At 39.0% G+C, this 20,205-nt stretch overlaps 1 protein-coding gene across 12 annotated transcripts in view; it reads left to right on the top strand.

Moving 5' to 3' along the window:
• The window catches only part of MBNL2 (muscleblind like splicing regulator 2), a 149,268-nt gene that overhangs the window by 45,114 nt on the left and 83,949 nt on the right, over positions 1-20,205 (top strand). For all 12 annotated transcript variants that reach the window (XR_004325892.1, XM_032496752.1, XM_032496756.1 and 9 more), the window contains one exon: positions 2,072-2,848. Coding sequence is in view for 11 of the 12 variants with exons in the window: in XM_032496752.1 (XP_032352643.1) it covers positions 2,675-2,848 (174 nt within the window). In the remaining variant the exon portion in view is untranslated. The remainder of the gene's footprint in view (positions 1-2,071; positions 2,849-20,205) is intronic.

The raw sequence follows: 20,205 nt of genomic DNA, 5'->3' as shown, positions 1-20,205 counted from the left end.
GTAGAAAGAGCAAAGTCTCTCCCAGTGGGGGAAAAAATGTCTTCTTATCTAGAAGTCTACACAAAAGTATACCCCATTCACTGGAACCGGTTTAAGAGCATTGTTCCTGTGTGGTTTTTAGGAATACCTGAGTAGTTATTCATTTGCCATCTCTGCGTAATACATGTTTGCCTGTTTCTTTTCCTACACATGAAGGCTTGGCAAAGACTGTGCTGCCTTTGAGGAAAAACGTCCCTGCATTGTTGTTGTTCTGTAACCCCGTTGGACACAGGTCTTTAGGACTCAAGGACCGGTAAAATATTTTGCAGATATGAACTACATGTGTCCAGCCCCTCGCTTTGTCTCCGCATTATTGGTGCCTCAGCTCCACTGAATACACAGGCAGAGATGTTTCTTTGTCCCTTGCTTCCCTCATCCTTTGTTCTCACGGGGGGTTAGAGGTGGGGGTTGAGGTAATGAGGGTGCAGGTCCAGGCTGGTCGGTGAAACCCGATCCAGAGTCTTTTTGGTTATTAAGCTCATCTTCTTAAACTCCTGAAGTTAAGACAGTTGATGTTAGCTGCTGGGAATGCAGTGCTGCCCAGCAGACAAGCGGGAGCCTGCCTGGCCCCTCAGTCATTTCACAACTGGAGTTAGGAATGTGTCATAGCCTTCGAGGCTGCCAATTTCCTTAAATGTACATACAATTGTAACTCATTCAAACACTTCTCCTAACAAGTCAAAGAAGTATTGGGATGAAGAAGCGTTTCCCACTAGTCCCAGGCAATGTCCTTCTGAATAAACGTTCCTCAATCAGATAAGCTTGAGAAACGCCATTGCTTCTTTTTCTGTCTTAGAGACTCATTCAAGGCTGAAAAAGCCCTATTGCAAGGAAGCCTGTTCAACTTGGTCTGCCTGGAATTAACTAAACTTATGATTGTAGAACCTACTTTTTCAGGGAACACTTGTGAACCACTCAAGAATTATTGCTCTCTGAACTTACTTGGTTCAGACAATTTTAAATAACCTGCTTCCAGGCTCCATTAAGTTCTTAGTTATAAATTTTTTAGAAGGACGTCAAGGGTAAGCACGTATCTAAGGTAGCCTGTGGCATATACAATATATGAAAATGATCAACGTCTAGTATTTAGTCCTTTATTCATACTTGACTCAGTAATGTTCAATTTTTAATATTTTAATAATTTCTTAATTCTTGGAGGTATTAAAAGAAATGAAGTATGCTGATTTTAGAAATCAGAATTGACTCATTATATTTTGGTTGTAGATATGTGATTTAACTCCAGCATTCCACAGAATAGAAAGTTTTTAGATTGTGACTCTGTTAAAAACTAAATTGGACTAAAATAAGATGAACTTGCATTCATTCACTTAGTCAATGAGTCAATCATCAGTTAAATCAATTGGTTAATATTTTTTGAGAATCTAATAGCCATGAACTAAGGCACTAGGAAGGCAAATGAAAAATACAGATGGTCATTACCCTCCGTGTGCTTACAGCATAGAGAGGAACAGACATCGAGCGAGTAGTAACAGTAGAGGGAAAGCATACGTGATCTGGGAGTAAACATCAGGCGGCTTTTACCTGTCCATCTCAAAGTTCAAATCTCTGTGAACTAGAAGGGATGTAAAAGTGAAGAGCCCACACTTCATCCAGAATGACAATATCCTCATTCTATAGGAGAGACACATCCCAAAACATTGTTTATACCATTTCCAACAATAAAATCAATGGCCTAAATGTGAAATTAATTGGAAGCCACAGTTCTAATACACTGTTTTGGCGATTAAGCACATTAGATTGAACTGTTTCAGAATGCCTAATTATTGTGTCTGCCACACTCGTCTGTTTGAGTCACTCCTAACTTTTGGACCGCTGCCTAGACCATTTCTGCAATACGGTTGCAGTTTCGTATTCTCTCTCTCTCTTATAATGTATAACTTTCCTGACTACATTCCAAGCTGAAAGCTCTAAACTGCACTTTCGCAAATTCTAGATGAGAGCTAAATAGTTTGTTAAAGTGTTGATTCCATTGAGTTTGGGTGTAAGTTGATATTTTATTTGTGTTTTGCAGGTTCATGATTTAAAAGTGCCTGTGTGAAGTCACTTTTGCTGGAAACTGCAGCCCAGGAGCTCTTGTGTTCAAATCTTGTTTTCCTGTCAAGTACACAATTACCGTGACCTTACAAGTGGATGAAGATACCTCAATTGTCTGACTTTGCCAATTGCTTGACTTCAGAATTTTGAAAGGTGGAAGGGAAAAGAAATCCTGCTAAGATCTGAACATCTCAGTGGCTTATTTTCCAGCATCGTCAATAGCTGTGAGCATCAGAACTAAATACTCTCCCAAGGAGTGCCATGATATTGAAGTCACTTTATTAAAAACAGTTGTGTCTGGAAAGCGATCAAGAGACCCGGACGTTTACAGCCAGAGATGACACTGAGCATGCTTTCATTGCGGCGCGCAGTCTTCGAGTGGGGCGTGTTGATTGATGAGTGACTGCCTGCCGATAAATTCTCCCTTCACTCTGTTTCCTGGATTGGACTTCATTAAGCAATTTATCACTTACCTTCAGACTTACATGTGGGATTTTTCACAATAGTTTTGGAATCATTGGAACTTGGATTGATTTCATCATTTAACAGAAACGAACAGAATCCAAATTACTTTATCATCATGGCTTTGAATGTTGCCCCGGTCAGAGATACAAAATGGCTGACGTTAGAAGTCTGCAGACAGTTCCAGAGAGGAACCTGCTCCCGCTCTGATGAGGAATGCAAATTTGCTCACCCCCCCAAAAGTTGCCAGGTGGAAAATGGAAGAGTAATTGCCTGCTTCGATTCCCTAAAGGTAAGAGGATGCCCTTCTGTGTCCCATTGATGCCGCATTGGACTTTGCAATGGAATGTTTTTCATTGTACTTTTACAGAAGTTTGACAATTGATTTTTGATTGTTTTCTTATTTGTGGTGACTATTGGGAGATTTTCAGTCAAATGTTTTCATATCAGGCATATATAAATTTTTCACAGATCCGTGTTTAAATTAAAAATACATCACGGTGTATTTTTGGTCTGGCATGACATTCATGTACCCAAGAGTCTTAAATCAAAGTCTGGCTTGTGACAACTAAAGATAAATATTTTATTAACGTTTGATCTTCTGGAGGTTATATAAAGGTGAAGAAATTGAGTGTGTCACTTTTATATACCAGTTTCTCTGATTCACCTCCTGAAGAATTTTCTACTCGTGTGGCTTTCTTTCTTGACCAAGGGCTTCCTAAAGTACTTCTTAATAGGTTTTTCATTCTCTTTGACAATTTGTTGTGGCAAACAGAAATTATTGAGTGCATATTTAATGATCCTTGAGAACCTACTATGTGTAAGTTAACCAATAACATGTAGAATGAATGTGAATAGAAGAAGTGAATATGATTTAGATGGTACCCTTGATGAGCTCACAGTCTGGTAGGGAAAATACAGCAAATAGCCACAATGCAAGACAGAAAGGGACAGGTGCCCTAAGGGAAGAATAGGGAGCAGACTTCTGTGGGGATCTATAGAAGGAAGGGCAGGCTTCCAGTTGATTGTTTCAAGAAATATTTTTGGTTGTATACTGAGTTGGGTAGAGTTTGGACTTGAATTATAATGAAATATCTAATGGAAGGAACTGGGGATGACTTAACCCGTAATTCTTTGAGGTTGATTTTTCCCTAAAATGATGGATTGTATCAATCCCCAATTGCCTAGGAAACTTCTAACATCATCATGATATTGTTTTCAATGGATATAAGTAAAGTATATAGAAAAAAGAGCTTACATTTTAGCTTACCAAACAGTTAAAAAAATGTAGACTCATGCTCTTGATATATGCTTTGGGAAATCATAATGCTGTGAGTTTACAAAATAGTGACCTTAGCCTATTCTTGGGTATTGAAGGGACTGGATTTATTTTTTTGGAAAATTTCATATTAAAGTAAAAAATTATGTCTTACAAGATTTATAAGTGAAAACTGAAATATAAGATTTCAACTCAGATATTAAAGGGAAAATCTGTCTATATGCTAAAAGCAGAAGAATACAACAACAGCTCAATAGAATTATTTTAAGGATTAAAATTTGAAATATTAGATAATACTACCCCTATTTTATTTCTTTTTTTATCACACGAAGTTTATTAGATTAGACTTTAAAATTATTATTTTGTCTACACAGGAATGAATAGATGGATAGACCACAATTCATTTAAACTGTAACAGCATGAACACATTTTTATATTAGTACTTATTTTGCTTTTAGACAAAAAAATAAACAAAAAGTATGTATTTGCATCTATGAGTATCACTAAGTGGAAGCATTCACTATAAAAAGCAGCGTAGATCAAAAACTAGAGCATAAGAACATATCTGGAAACAGGTCAGCAGTGAATAACTCATTTTCAGGTCACCCCAATCCCTTCATTTTATTCATCCAACTCTTCTCTGGTTGAATATTTACTATTAAAACAACACTTTAGCCAGTTCCCTAAAACTTTTAATTATTTTAACTAGTTAGGGAAATATGCCTGAGCTATTTAGGCTAAGTGTTTGTTAAATATCAACAGGGCAGCAACTGCCAGATCCTTATAATTCATTACCTCACTGTGGAGTCACCAAGGCCGCAACTTTTTGAAGATTCCAGCCCATGGAGAAAGAATCTAGAACAGTTATGTTTAGTATAAAAACATAAAATAAGCCATGAGAATGTTGAGCACTGTTCCAAAAGGAGCTTTAAAAATCATGTTCAGAAGTGTCTAGTACAACCATTTTCACGTGTGGAAGCATAGCTGTATATGCCTCAAGTTGCTAGTCCCCTTTTAGAATTGTGAGTTTTGGGGTTATTTAATCTGAGTGTGATGTTATGTATTTGTGACATTGTCAAACTGTAAAGAATGTGGAAAGAGCCCACAGGCACGAGGAGTAAAACAGATTCGAGTCTAAATACCTGCTCAACCACTTCCCAGCCTTGGGTGGGTCATTTATCACTGCTTCGCTTCGCTGTCTCCTGGGTGAAATGAGGACATTCACCAGAGAAACTGGCTAAAGTGTGCGTGGTGGCCAGCACCATGCTGGCCTGTTCACCTTGCTAGGTGATCATAAGGAATACAAATCCTTACGACAGAGGCTGGTGGGGAAAAAAAAGGGAGAGAGACACTCTAAACTAGCAGCTAAGATGAAAAATTATGACGATGATAATAATGAACTATTTAATTTGTTTCATTTCATGTATTAAAAAAGACGGTGTCACTCAGTAGAATTGGCCTGCAGTAGAAAGGAGGACAAGGGCTTGAAGGAACCCTGGCGGGGGAGTCATTTGACACAAGTTATTTTACCTCCTTGACTTCAGTTTCCTCCTGTTTGAAACTGATATGATAATTTCTACTTCATTAGTACAAGGAGCAACCGACCTAAGACATGCTGGATGCCCCAGCTCAGGGCCAGACACGGTCGGGGCTGGTGATGTTAGTTTCTTTCCCTTCATAATAATGCATCACGGTATCAACACTGATTTTGATAACTGGCTTTACAAGCAAGATGTGGCCAACTTTTAAAGTGTCCAGTTTTTAATGTGTCCAAACTCTTAAGAATCTTCCGTGATAATACCCCAGTGAGGCAAATTAGTCATGACGTTAAAAGAAGTCAAGTTCGAGGCAGACATCATTTTTGTTGTTGTTATTTATTACAAGATATTTTCTGCAAACACTGTCAGGTATTTTTATTTATAAAAATGGATAGAAGGAATCCAAGTTGGCCTGTGTAGAGGCAAGTCAATTATAAGCCTGAGAGATTTTTTTCTTTCTGTTTTGAGTTGTTTGTGTATGTGACCAAGCTTCCATAAATACATACTAAAAGACTTGTGGGTGTTCGGAAAAGAGATTGCTGAGGTCTTTAGAAAGAGAGTTTTACAGATATACTTTTATAAAAGATGTTTCAGAAAATACAGCAGAGTTCTTACAGCACATTTGTACTTATTCTCAACTGTTACCTCGCTGCATTTTATGTGAAACCACAGGACATGCAAGCATTTACGTTTTTTTTAAGTTACAGTATTATTATGAACAATGGAATTGCTCAAGGCTTCTCCAGAGGGCCAGAACATTCCAGAACACCGTGTTCCACAAGTTAGGTTAACATGACAAAATGCAGATTGCTTCATGAGTAACTTAACTTCCCTGTAGAAAAGACCTTGACCAAGTTAACCCCGTCTCTACACCTTTATAATCCGTGGAACAGTTTCCCTCGCAGTTGAGATGTTGAGATTTTTCTTCTCAGATTCCATACCAGCCCCACTGCCTCTGTGATGTCCCCTGAATATGCCAAGCAGCCTCCACCTCTGGCAGCTTGCACTTGCCTTCTGCTCTCCTGGAATATTCTTGCCTCAGTTATATGAAGAGCTTGTCTCCTCCTTCCATCAGGCTTCTGATCAAAACTGCCAACAGCTTAAGCCTTTCTGCCAACCTCATTTCAAATAGTAACTCTCTCATTGCTGGGATCCCATTTCCCCATCGTCTTGCCTTACTGTTCTCCCTGGCGCTTATCACCATCTGATAAACTTTCTATTCGCCTGGCTTTGTTCATTACTTATTTCCCTCCTCCACACTCCTCTGCTCCACGTAGACAGGGATCATGCCTTTTTCGGTCACTGCTGTATCCCCAGAGCCTAAGACAGGGTTTCACACACGGTAGATGCTCACTAAGTGTTTGCTGAATGATAGAGCACATTCATCAGGAAAGTGCTCAAGCCCCTCAGATAGGTGTACTGAACAATAGAAGTGGGTTTCTTACCATAGTCAATGTGATGGGCACCCCGTGTAGTTGTGCAGTGCACAACCTGTGCAGCTGTGTACTATGGCCCTGTTCTCAATATCCCAATAGACTTCAAAATCAGGGAGCTCTGTGCAAGAATTGGAGACACAGCTGTGACTCTGGAAGTATTATACAACATTGGAAAATTGACAAGTAAATTATTCCATTTTCTCTGAAGCTATATATGATGCAAAAACTACTTTGTATTATTACTCTCCCATTCTTTCTAAATTTTAAAACTGTAAAAAAAATATGTCCTGCTCATTTACCTATGGGATGCTGACTAAGTGGGCTGATGGCAAATAATATTTCAGTCTCCATGTTTATGGATGAAAAATTCAAAATTAGTAGTGGTAGATATGTTACCATTTGGAAAGTTTTTTTATAACATACCAAAAAAGGCATCAGAAATATCAATGGACTTTGACCTTAACTTCATGTTCTTGAGCTGCTACTGGGCTCTTAAATAGAGGCTAATTCTTTGCAGAAATTGCTTGAGTGTTTTCTAAGTTACATGCCTAATTTTAGCCCAGTTTGAAACTATAATCTCAATTACTTCATTATCAATAGAAATCATTGTAGTCATATGGAACCTACCGTCTGCTAGGCATTTTTCATGCAATTATTTATTCCTTCCAACAGCTCTGTAAGGTAAATATTATTCAATCAACCATTATAGATGTAGACACAGATTCAAAAATAAAAGTATTTCTCAGATAACTTATAAATGGTGGAGAAGGGGCCTGATCCCAGGAAAGTGTGATTCCAAAGCTGGTACAATCCCTTCCCTCCTCCTAACTCCTCTTACAGAATAATCATCGATGGAATTAATTCTAAAACTCTTCATAGCTTATTAATTTTTATGTTTAACAAGTTTAGCATATTGAAGTGTAAAAAAAATTCCGAAATAGAAGCCCCCATGAATAAACCTGTTTTAGGTATTTGAAAATTAAATATTTTTTAAAAAGAGAAAAACTGTAAGAGAAAGCAAGTCACTTGTATTTATTTTTGTTTGTATCTGCATACAAATATTTTACCGTCGCTTACTAGATCTCAGTAACGAAAATGGTTTGGGTCTGAGGTGTTGGGGTGTGTGTGCGTGCCCACGGTGATTCTGAACTGTGCGATTTCAGATGTTATGATAGCGTGATGACGTGTGGGACAGCTTCATACTTTAAGGATTCTTAGACCCACCAATTTTACTTCCTGCCTGAGAGATCCATTTTCCTGTCATAACTTCTGCCCCCCCTCCACCTTGTAACTCAACCACTTCCCCTCGCGCCCTCCCCCGACACTAGTCAGATCTCCACATAGTGCTTTAGTCTTCTAAGCGTGTGTCCCTGAACAAGCGTGTAAGCTTCCCAAAGGCAGATTTGTGTCTTATTCGTCATTGTGCCCCAGAACCTAGCGTGGCATCTGGCACGTGGCACAAATGCATAAACTAACAAAGAATCCCCACAACTTTTCAGAAGGAATTTACTGATGATCATCAGTGAACTTCAGACCCTAAACTTTTCTGCATGACTGTTCAGCATTTTCTTTAAGTGTTTCATTCTGCAAGTCTGGACAGCCTCTCCTTTGAGTTCTCTCCTGTTGCTCCCCCCACGGTGTGCACGGGTTCTTTTCCCACTCTCATCTTCCTTCCTGCTTCCCCTCTAATGCCACCTCTTCCTCCCTTTGCTCCCCAGTGTAGACACTCCCCAAGACTCAGCATAGGTATTTCCTAGGTCAGGTTCAGTGATCAGCTCTGAAAGTGTACCTGCGCTCAAATACTCAGTTCCTGCCTTTGTGCTGATCAATCCCAGTTCTGGGTGTGTGCCCTCTCCTTGCCAACTGTGTGGCTCCAGATGCCTCCTTAACAGCCCAGATGAATGGTCCACTGTCATCTGCAGTTCATCATATCTAAATCCAAATTCTTTATCCTGTGCCCACCCCAAGCCATGGCCCTACTGTATCCCTGTACCTTGTTCCCCGAAGCACAAAACCTTGGTTTGATCCTGACCACCATGCCAAGCACCCTTTAATGCATTTTTTTTCTTTCCTTCTTGTTCTGGTTGTGGGAAAGTCTACATCTGTAAGAATTAATCAAAACTATGGAATCTTTACTCAGAAAAGTAGTCTCACCTACAAACTGTTGCAATCTTAAAATCTCAAAGATCTCACTGTTAGCCTCTTAAAAACTACCTATGGGCTGCAAGTTAAACTCTTATTCAAGGGGAAATCTGACACATTAAAGTGGGTACATGAAGACTACAGGGTCATTAAGTATACTTTTTATTTCCCAACTCTTCCTAGAGCCAAGATTAGCACCAAATTCTTCCTAATACACAAGATATTCTGTGCTAAGGAAGGATATACTTACAGCACTTTCCTGGGGGACAACCTCCTGCCAGTGAGTACCTATATTCCAACACAGTTTAAAATGAAGAGTCAGACAAGATAATCTCTGTGTCAGTCTCCTGGGGCTGTCATAACAAATTACCACAGACTGGGTAGCTTAAAACAACAGAAATTTATCATCTCCCAGTTCTGGGGCTGGAAGTTTGATCAGAGTGTTCACAGGACCATGCTCCCTCTGGAGCTTCTGCTGGAGGGTCCTTCCTTGTGTCTTCCAGTTTCCTGTAGCTCCTGGGTTCCTTGGCTTGTGGCAGCATAACTCTGATCTCTGCCTCTAGCTTCAGATGTCTGTCTTCTTATCACGTCATCTTCCCTGAGTCTGTGTCCAAATTTCCCCTTCTGACAAGGACACCAGTTGTATTAGGTTAGAAGCCCCCTTCTCCAATATGACCTTGTCTTAACTAATTACATCTGCAGTGACCCTGTTTCCAAATCAGGTGACATTCTGAGGGACAGGGATTAAGATTTCAATATATCCTTTGGCAAGGGTGGAAGGGTGGAGGGAGACAACACAATTCAGTCCATGACATTAGAAATCAAGCATTGTGATCTAATTCAATGAGCCCAAATTGGGGTTAGGGTTAAGGTGAAGGTTAGGGTTTCAGAGTTCATCTCCACACACTGCCCTGAATAGCCATCACTGGAGTTGGCAAAAGAGAGAAGGTTTACATTTGCAGAAACATGGATGGACCTGGAGTTCATCATTCTAAGTGAAGTAAGCCAGAAAGAGAAAGAAAATACTATATGATATCACTTGTATGTGGAATAAAAAAAAAAAAAAGACGCAAATGAACTTATTTACAAAACAGAAACAGACTCACAGACTTAGAAAACAAACTTATGGTTACCAGGGGGATAAGGAGGTGGGAAGGGATAAATTGGGAATTTGAGATTTGCAGATTCTAACTACTATATATAAAATAAACAAAAAGTTTCTTCTGTATAGCACAGGGAACTATCTTGTAGTAACCTATAATGAAAAAGAATGTGAAAACAAATATATGTATGTATATGTATGACTGAAACATTATGCTGTACACAAGAAATTAACACAACATTGTCAACTGACTATACTACAATAAATAAAAACACTACAATAAAAAAATAAAAAGTAAAAAAAAAGGCTTAAAAACTCTAGTTGAAACTGAGTAAAAGAAGGAATGATAATAAACTGTCATTCTATGATTATAAAATTCTGTTTAAAATATGTAAGAATAGATAGCAATAATTCAGAGAAAAATGGCAAAACTTATCCTCCGCAAAACTAGTAGAGTAAAATATCAATTTAACCTTAATTATATTCTTTAATAACTGTATTTGTTTATGATTCACTTGGCCTTGGGCAGTGATGTTAACTTTTGTTAGTCTGTGTAGCAGTTCTTATGAAACCATTTCTCACCGAAGCTTAAGGAGAAAGATAGATTTATCATGATAAATGATTTGTTTAATATTCTGTTTTTTCTGAACATGCAGATAGCATTTTGTCAATACCATTCTTTCATTCAAACTTTCTGCTTTATTTTGGATGTTTTCATACAACTACAAACTAGGAAGCAAAGATTTTAAGTAAAAGCCCTGGCCTGAGAATCTGTATCTGAGCCCTTGCATTCCTGCATGTGATCTTGTACCATTTCGTCTCTCTGGGCTCCAGGTGCCTCGTCAGTAACTATCCATTCATTTGTTCATTCATTCCCTCTTTAACTAAACAAGAGGTTCAAAATCAAAATCTGCAGGAGCCAGCAAGTTATATGAATGAGTGACTCAGCACTCCCTGCTGGGGAGACCAGGGCTCGCTGAGACTGCAGGAAACCCGCTGAAGAGAACATAACCCCTCTGAGTGTGGCTGCTGCCACACAGCCACAGACAGCACTGCCTGCCCTGTGAGACTCCTGGGGATTTTTGAAAAAGAACCACAAATACAGGTTTTGACGTGAAGTCTCCCAATTCTAAATCTTGGCAACCAATTAAAATATCTTTAAACCCTGACATTCAAATAAAACACATCTACAGGATGGATTCAGCCTGAAGACTCTCACATTTAACCTCTGAAATCAACAAACAAATATCCATCATGTGACAGGAGCTGCTAAACCCTAGGAATAGAATAGCATGTACAGCTTTTCCATCAGTAGAGCTAACTGAGGGCAGAGGGAATTTATAAACTGCTCTTAATCATCACTCGGCTTTGGTGATTCACTCCCTGGTTTTCCCCTTATCTCACTGGCCACTCCTTCTCTGTATCCCTTCCTGAATCTTCCTTCTCCTCCTGACCTCTCAATGCTGGCATCTCCAGGCTTGAGCCTTGAGCATCTTTTCGACGTTTGCTCACGTCCACAGTGGACACCTTGCTCTTTTGATAACTCACCAAGCATGTTCTTGCCTCAGAAACTTTGCACTTTCTGCCCATCTACCAGAAAACTGGACTCCCTAGATGACCTCATCCAACCCAAAGTCTGTAAACATTTTCTACAAGCTGGATATTTCTTCGTTTCTATCTCTAGCCTTGATTTCTCCCCTGAACTCTAAATTCGTGTATCCAGTTGCCAACCTATCATCTCTACCTGGATATTTAAGTGACCTCTCAAATTTAATATATCCACTAATAGGTTTTTGATACCCCCTTCAACTGTTCCCATGGTACCTACTCTCAGTAGATGGTACCATTTATTCAGTAGATCAAATAAAACATCTTGAAACCCAGCTTGAATCTTCTCTTACCATTACCACCATATCCAGTCTCCCTGTCTATTCTATCAGGATGTCCTATTCTCTCTGTCTTCAGAAGATGTCCTAAATCTGAGCACTTTTTGGCACTTCGATCATGACTTCTCTGGCCCAAACTACCATCCTGTCCCTCATGGATTGTTACAATAGTCCACTTGCAACTTTCACTTTGGCCATTTGCTACTCTAGCAGACAGAGTGGCCCATAAATCATATTGCTCTCTTGCTCAAAACCTTCCAGTAGTTGTCCATTTCATTTATGAAACCCAAAGTCTTTCAGGCTCCATGTGGTCTGCCCCCTCTTGCTGCATTTCTGGTCCTACTGTGCGCTCATCACATTGGCCTCTTTTGTCCTCAGGGCCTTTGCACTGGCTGTGCCCTCTACCTGGACTGCTCTTCCCCCAGGTCACTGCAAGCCTCAGTTCTTCATTTTGGTCTGGACTTTGTTTAACTATCACATATCTATCCACAAAGGCAACCTCAGAACTTACCCTTAAGGGATGTTATCTACCTACATGTCTCTTTCTTGTACATCTCCACTGCTAGAAGGTAAGGCTGTAAGGCAGGGGATCTCATAGCTCTGTCCCTGTCCTGGCAGCTGCTGGGTGCTCAGTCACATTTACAAGTGACTAAATATATCCTTAAACCCTATACTTTAAAGTATTGCTGTTGTAACAAAATTCAAATCCTTTTTCTGGCTCCCTACTGCTCATTTTTTCTATTAATCTCAGGCTGCAAACCCCTCAAAGTTAAAGGCTTTGTACAAATAAATTCTTTGGTTTACAACTCAGAAGGTGTTTTGGGATCACGTTCATGGTTTTGACTGCCCTGATAGGCAGATCACATGGAGACTTGCCCCCGAGTGTCAGCCAAGAGCTATTAAAATTCCTGGAGTGGCTTGTTGGACCCACGTGGGCAACTAAATCAGCAGTTCCCAAAAGCCTGGCCATAGACTGAGGCTAGTGTTGGACATTTTCACTAGTCTGCTAGAAAATTAGGACGCTGAAATACATCTTATGTTTTGTTCTGTTTTGTTTTCATTGTGGTGAGAACACGAGATGAGATCTACCTCTTAACAATTTTTTAAGTGCACAGCACAGCATTGCTATCTGCAGGCACAGTGCTGGACAACAGTTCTCTAGAACTAACTTATCCAACTGAAGCTGTATGAAATACATTTTTTTCATGAAGGTGAATTCTTTAAATTTAAAGGTTACTTTTTTATTCTGAGATTGTTTGCTTCTTGTTTTTTTTTCTGATTATCATAGTATTCCTTTCTTTTCTAAAATGATGGTGTTAATAGATGCATTTTGTTGTTCTTTTTTTCATAATGTTCTTACTCAGCAGAAAAAAAGTGGACAGCTCTCCGTTAGTTTCCCACTCTTATGAAATATTACTGCTCCATAAAATGCACAAAAATCCATATTGTTTGGTCTGAAATCCCAACCATCAGACTCATTCCTTTGAATCATACACACAGGAAAGGCTTTGTCATTAGAAGGTCACTGTTAAGTCCGCATGTTACCTGAGAGGACCCTAGAAGTTCCTCAAACTCTTTCCTGTTAGCAAATGAGGACAGTTTGGCCCATCAGATAAGAACTGACCAGAGTCTTTGAGACCTAGGAAATGTTTGTTTTGTTGTACAAGAAGAACATGTTCCCAAGAAGCCAAAGACAGTTGTCACTCGGTGTCAAGGTCTAAACCATGGTGGGGGCTCACCCCTGGGCTGGGGAGACCAGGGTTGTTCTGGGGGAGCTTCACAAATGATGGACTTCACCTGATTTGCAATTTCTCAATGAATTGACCTGCTAATACTGAAGAGCATATTCTTTCCGCTTGGTTTGGTTCCGTTTCCTCTGGCTCGAAGATTGTCGTCTAGTGTGTGTTACTCTTTCTCAGCACTGTCATTGACCAGGAAGGATAAAACTCAGAGTCAGAGGACAGGTCCTCCCCTGAGCACCCACCCTTGGGATTCAGGGAGTGAGTGGATGCTGACATATTTGTTTGTGATCAGCCTTTCCTTGCCATCCTGCCTGGCACTTTGGGAATATGACCGATGAGACCATTTTCATATGACTTCGGTCACATATCCATAATGAATATTAAGGCCTGTAGAAGATGAGATCCTTCCAGGAGAAAAAGGAAAGGAAAATGACTCAAAGGCTTCAACGTAGTTAAAGCAAAACAAAACGGCTGGATTCAACTTCGGGCATTTTTATACATTTCATTTAGATTACTACCATCTTACTAGAGCATTTTGTATTATTTAAAAATTATTGCTTATAATTTGTGATTGAATATGATATGGACAGTAAGGCATGCTAGCAATCAGTCTTAATATAAACACTTATTTGTTGAAAAGCACAATACAGTCTATGTAGACTTTTAAAAAATGCCCATCTGGTCCACATCTCAGATCTTACTCAGAAGAATATTTCAAGTGCTCCCAGCCCTTAGTAAAACCATTAATAATGACACTGAAGGTGTCATTTCCATACCTGCTATGACACTCAGCGCTGACCCAGATGCTCAGGATCTAAAACTAATCAGCAGCAGCTTGAGTTGAGTGATTTAATGCGCATTGCTTCTCCCCCTTTCCCACTGAGCACCCCATTGTTAACAGAAACAGGGATACCTCAAAAATACTGGGATAGCAGAATTCTTAATAAAGGATTCTAGTAGATTGAGACCTTCTGAGTGGTGCATAAAGCAGAGACGAAAGAAATTTCATTTCCTAGAGAACTTCGATATCTTTATTTATTGATTTACTCTAGAAATAGTCACTGAGCCACCCCTAAGTGCCAGGCACTATGTTTGGTGCCTAAAAGAGTCACAGGAACCTTGTTCCTATGGAACCCACAGTCAAGTGAAGGAAACAAGAAGAGAAAAATAAACAAACTAATCAAATAATCACAATTTATGGAGACTCGTGTTCACTCAGGAAGTGCTGAGTGCCCTCAGCGTGGAGGCAGTACAGCATGGTATAAAAGCAGACAGCTTTCTTGACCCGATGGGGGTCTTCAGTCTAATGGGAGAGACAGAAAAGAAAGGGGGTGCTATTTGCAAGTTGTGAGAAGTGCTAAAAAGGAAATAAGATATGTGGATAGAAAACAATGTGATTGAGGGAGAATTTAAACAGAGAGGATGGTGGAGGATGCCTTCCCCAAGGCGGTGCTTTCTGAGCAGAGACCTGAAGGAGGAGAAGGCTTCCCCGGGCACAAGGACCTGAGAGCTCTAAAGCCTGGAGATAAAAGAACTTGGCCGGTTTCTGGAAACAAGAGGCCAGGGTGACTAGAGGCTGTCCAGTCGGTCAGGGAGAGAGGGGCCTGAGTCAAGGAATAAGAGAGAAGCTGTAGGAGCTTGAATTTTATGCTCGGTGCTGCGATTTGAGTGGGAGGATGTTTTGTGTTGTGGGAAAGTGAGAAGGCCCTCTATCTGGAGAAGGAGTTGCAGGAGGAGGTTGGGCCAGGAGGTCAGTTCCGGAAGCTTTGCATCATCCAGATCACTGCCAGTGCTGCCTGGGTGGGCAGTGGTGGTGGAGACAGAGGAGTGTGTAGATTTAAAATACATTTTGGATGGAGGTATTATTAGGAAAGGTGCATCATGGCAGGTTATTAAAAAGGCCAATTAATATGCATCCTAACCTCACTGGCTCCTTCCCTTCATGGCACCTGGACTGACTGACTGGAGAACTGGCTCTTTCCTCTTGAGAGTGCGTTTCTCCTGGCCCTGTTTGCCCTGCTGGCCGTTTTGTTCTTAATGTTCTCCAAGGATAGTCTCTCTGTGGTCACTCAGGGGCTGGATGTGACCCAGAGCTCCAGGGAGAACTTGGTTTATTATTTGTTTTTCAGAATAATTTATTATTTCCAATTTCAATCCTAAACTTAAAAACCGAGATTATTCTTACGTGGAGTTTAAATCCAGTTCTTTAACGACATGGCAGAAAACGTTCCCAATTCCTTTCTGAGAACCCTATGTCCCAAATTTCTAAAATCTCTAATTGAAGTAAAAATAACTTTGATAAGTGATACAGTTTCTTCTTTCTTTGTTTATAGGTGAACTCATTAAGTTCACCTTTATTTACATTCTCTCAGATAATTATTTCACTCAAGTTTTCAATTTAATCACTCAAAATAATTTATTTTACTGTTACAAGCCTTAATCTTCTCTCTAAATGTTATTAAATGATTTTTAATACATTTATTTATAAATGTTATAATTTTTCCTTGATTAAGTTTTCCAGATTTGCCAGAGATTTATCTGTTTTATTTGAAGAATATGTTCTTGGTCTTAGCTATCAATTCTACAAAAGATAGATTTATTTTTTTCTTATTTTCATGCTTCATTTATTTTTTGTTTCTATCTTTATTATTTTCTTTCTCTCCAGCTTTCCTTAATTTCTTTTATAAATTTTTTTTGTGGATTCCTATGTAGAATGTCTAGTTCTTGTCTCGTAATTTTTTTCTTTAAAAAGCATTTATGTCTGTGAATCTGCTACGTTAGCTTCGGCTGTGTCTCATGGGTTTTTGTTCAATGACATTCTCACATGTGTTATTTTCTGGTTTGTTTAATTCAGTTATTATTTATGTGATTATTTCTAAAATATCCAAATAATTTGGAGTGTTTTTTCCCTTGAGAGCTCCAATATTAATTTCGAGTAATATTTTATTATTAAAATAGTGAAGTTGTGCATTGGAGTATTTTATGGTCCAGATCATGATCAGTGTTTGTGAGGCTTGAGAAGATGTTCTTAGGTGCAAAGTTTTATCAATGCATAGATCTATTTATATAAGCATTAAATAAATCATTTGCTTTATGTCTTTAATTACTTATTTTTGTCTCCTTGACCTTCCAGAGAGGTGTAGTAATGCATGAATTGCATGAAAACTCACGTGATTCCTTCTACTTCTAGTAACTGTTGCTTTTCATGGAATGACACTAAGTTACTCTGTGCCTAGTGTTTCATTACTCTAATGGCTTATTTATGGTTCTGCTTGTATCAATATTCAGTTAACCTTCTGTCCAGTTTGTTCTTTAATATAAATGTACCACTCCTGCTTTTTTTCTTCATGCTTTCCAAATATATCTTGTGTCATTCTTTTATTTTCAGCTTTATTATATCTTTTACCTCAGATAAGTGTCATTTCTTTGAATTTGATTTTTAGTTTGAATTAATTTTGAAATCTCACGTGTCTTTGATACAAAAAAAGCCTATGTAACTATCTAAGGAAACCTTGAAACTTTTATCAGGGCCTACACTACCCTCACTACAGACTTGGTCAGATGATCAGATTGCACCAAATGATAGAATTTGTTTATGTCTGGTGTTCCAAATGGGCTAGAAACATAGGAAATTATAGACCTCTGGCCATATTTATTTGACCTAGTCTAGTGGGGTACTGTCTGACATCTTCAAAGATCAGGTCTGATGGAGGCAGAGAGCTCAAGCATCACCCACGGACTCTCACTTACCCTAGTGGCAGGCCACAGCACAGGGCAGGAGAAACTTCTTTCAAAAGAAAAAGACTTGAGTCTCCCTAACCTTAAATTTTTCCAGTGAGATTCCTACAGTATCTGTCTCCCTTTTGTCTCTAACTTCTTCCACTGCCTCCAGAACCCCTCACCAATCAATCAATGACTCTATTCAATGTTGTGCCATATTCCTTGGGAGAGACACGGAAAGGCGAGACTCAGCTCTTGCCTGCCCTGAGGGATTTTATAAAGTAACTGAGACATGCAAAATTAATAATTAAATACCAAACTATTTGGTACTATTAGTGGAAGAGACTTTTTTAGAAAAGAGAGAGCTCGGCTGTAATAGGCAGCCAACAGGTGTCACAGAAGACTCGTGCTTACAGGCTAGGGAGAGTTCAGCTAGAAGGAATGACTGATCTTCACATTGTGTCCCTTATTTCCGTGGCTCCCAAATGCTTTTCCTTTAGGGACTTTTGGAGGCACCTGTTCAGTAGGTCTGGGTATGGATCCCAAGAATCTGTATTTTTAGAAGCTCTCTGGTGATTCATATGCATGGCCAAATTTAGAAAATATTACTTTAAATGATCTCATCCCACGCTCCGAAACTGTTTGTTCCTCTGCTGCATTAATCTATGAAGCGTCCCTGAAGGTCTTCCCTAAAGTTTCCACTTGTCTTTCAAGGTTCCAATAAGGCACAAATGCTGTTGTTTCTCACAGGTAGCATTTTCCAAGTCAGGATAAAAAACAAAACCATAAAAACAGGTACCTATCCCATACCCTTTGACTTCTTATTCCCACATCAGTTTTCATCACAGTGTTCAACAACACAACAGCCTACAAGTAGTCATAACTGTAAACTATAAAACAACCACCAACCCTAGTTATGCCCAGTTTATAATATGATGGTGCCATTGAGAGCAGAGAACAACCAGGATGTGAAATAAGGGGGTGGATAAGGGAATGGATCGGGTGTGTTTACTCTGTAGAAAGAAAGATTTAAAGAAGACATGATACCTTTCTTCAAGTAGTAGAATTGGCCTGTTGAAGAGGAAGTAAACTTGCTCTGTGTAGAGTGGAGCCTAGTTATGAAGTCTGTAGAAAGACAGGCATTTGTTCAATGTGAGGAAAAAATTGATAAGCATGCCTGGTAGGATACAAGTTCTCATCTCAGGAACTTCAAATAATGCAAGCCTGGGATCTGTATTAAATGTCCTTTAAAAAGTTATTTCTAGGGAGCAGTCCCTCATAACAATCTGGGAGGCTGTCATCCCAGGCTGAGTCCTCAGAAATGTCCACCAAATAAAACATAACTCTCAAAAAAAGAAAGAGTTACTTCTACACCAGAGATAACTATGAGACAATCCCATGAGTAACTAATTACTAAAATGGCCAATCCTAGCTCAGCAAGAGGAATTTTCCCTGATGTCATGGGGCAATATTTGGTTGCCTAACAACCAGCAAATATCTATGATGCAATGGAAAATCATTAGTTTGTGTCTGAGTTGATCGTGTAGTTCTTAACACCACTCTTGGTTGGCTTCATTGATGATAAGTATTTCCATTACAGTTTTGTTACATATCAAAATGGCGTTGAGCTGCACCCTACACCCTTCTAACTTTTATCAAACACTGGCCAGCTGCCCAGTGAAGCCATAACACATACAACGGAAATAGATGTTTGGTTCAGGCAGGAGGTGACAGGATAAGACATTGAGAACAGAATAATCTGGGGACTATAACGCTGTTACATAATGTTAAATCTAGTAGCATCCTTAGAGTGATGGTACAAGTTTAATCATGAACTCTTCAACTTTGGAATTGTGTGGATTTTTAATAAGTGATTAATACCATCATTTAAGGTATAGAACAAATTTTAAATATATAACATTCTTTAATAATTTAATCATAACTTCCCATTCACAGTCTCCTAGGAAACCGACAAAATATATCCGAGTAGTTTAAAAGTTTGATCTCACTTATAAAGGGCTGCTTTACATTATAAGAACCCAAGAACTGTTATTTGTCAAACTTCCACATTAAACATCTGCCAAGATATCTCATTAGGTTTTCTGAGCAATAATGACTCAGTATAAAATAAACGATGGAACCCTGTTGGATTCTATCCACACTGAATACCTGAGACACTCATTTTCCCTCCCTTGTTTGATCTCTCAAACCCAAATCATAATTTTTAAAAGTAATTGATATGGATTAATTTCTCTTTCTCCTGGTAAAGATTTAGAATTGCTTTAGGTAACTTTTTATTAGCCAGTCGAGGACATTTGTACAACAATATAATTAATAGCATTTTTAATGAAAATGATGGCATATTAATTGGTAATTTTTGGATGACTGTGCTTCCTAATTACTTATTAACCTTTAAATCAGATATACACAAGGGAGCAGAGCAAGATTCATGTCTTTGAGTATCTGAAACCTCTTTTCAAGGTGCTTTTTATAAAAAGAATCCAAAAGAACTGTTTTTGCCCCCAGAGGAAGCTCAAAATTATTATCAGGAGCTAAGTGTGGTATGATGCTTAATGCATTAATATGCTGTAGAGGTTTTTAGTGTATCTATTCTTGACACCGGTGAATCATCATTAACAGAAACATGGTTTAATAAGATAGTAAAGATGACGCCATCAATTTTTCTTTATCATTTAAATTTGGAGGTAGTTGCAAAAGGCACCGGAAAGAGGAAAAAAGACCACTATTAGTTGAGATAGTCTATTTGAGTATTTCAGTATATATACTAGAAAATGAGGAAGGCT

Source organism: Camelus ferus, chromosome 14 (assembly GCF_009834535.1).
Source record: "Camelus ferus isolate YT-003-E chromosome 14, BCGSAC_Cfer_1.0, whole genome shotgun sequence".
Classification (NCBI taxonomy): domain Eukaryota; kingdom Metazoa; phylum Chordata; class Mammalia; order Artiodactyla; family Camelidae; genus Camelus; species Camelus ferus.
This window is presented reverse-complemented; position numbering and strand designations above follow the sequence as displayed.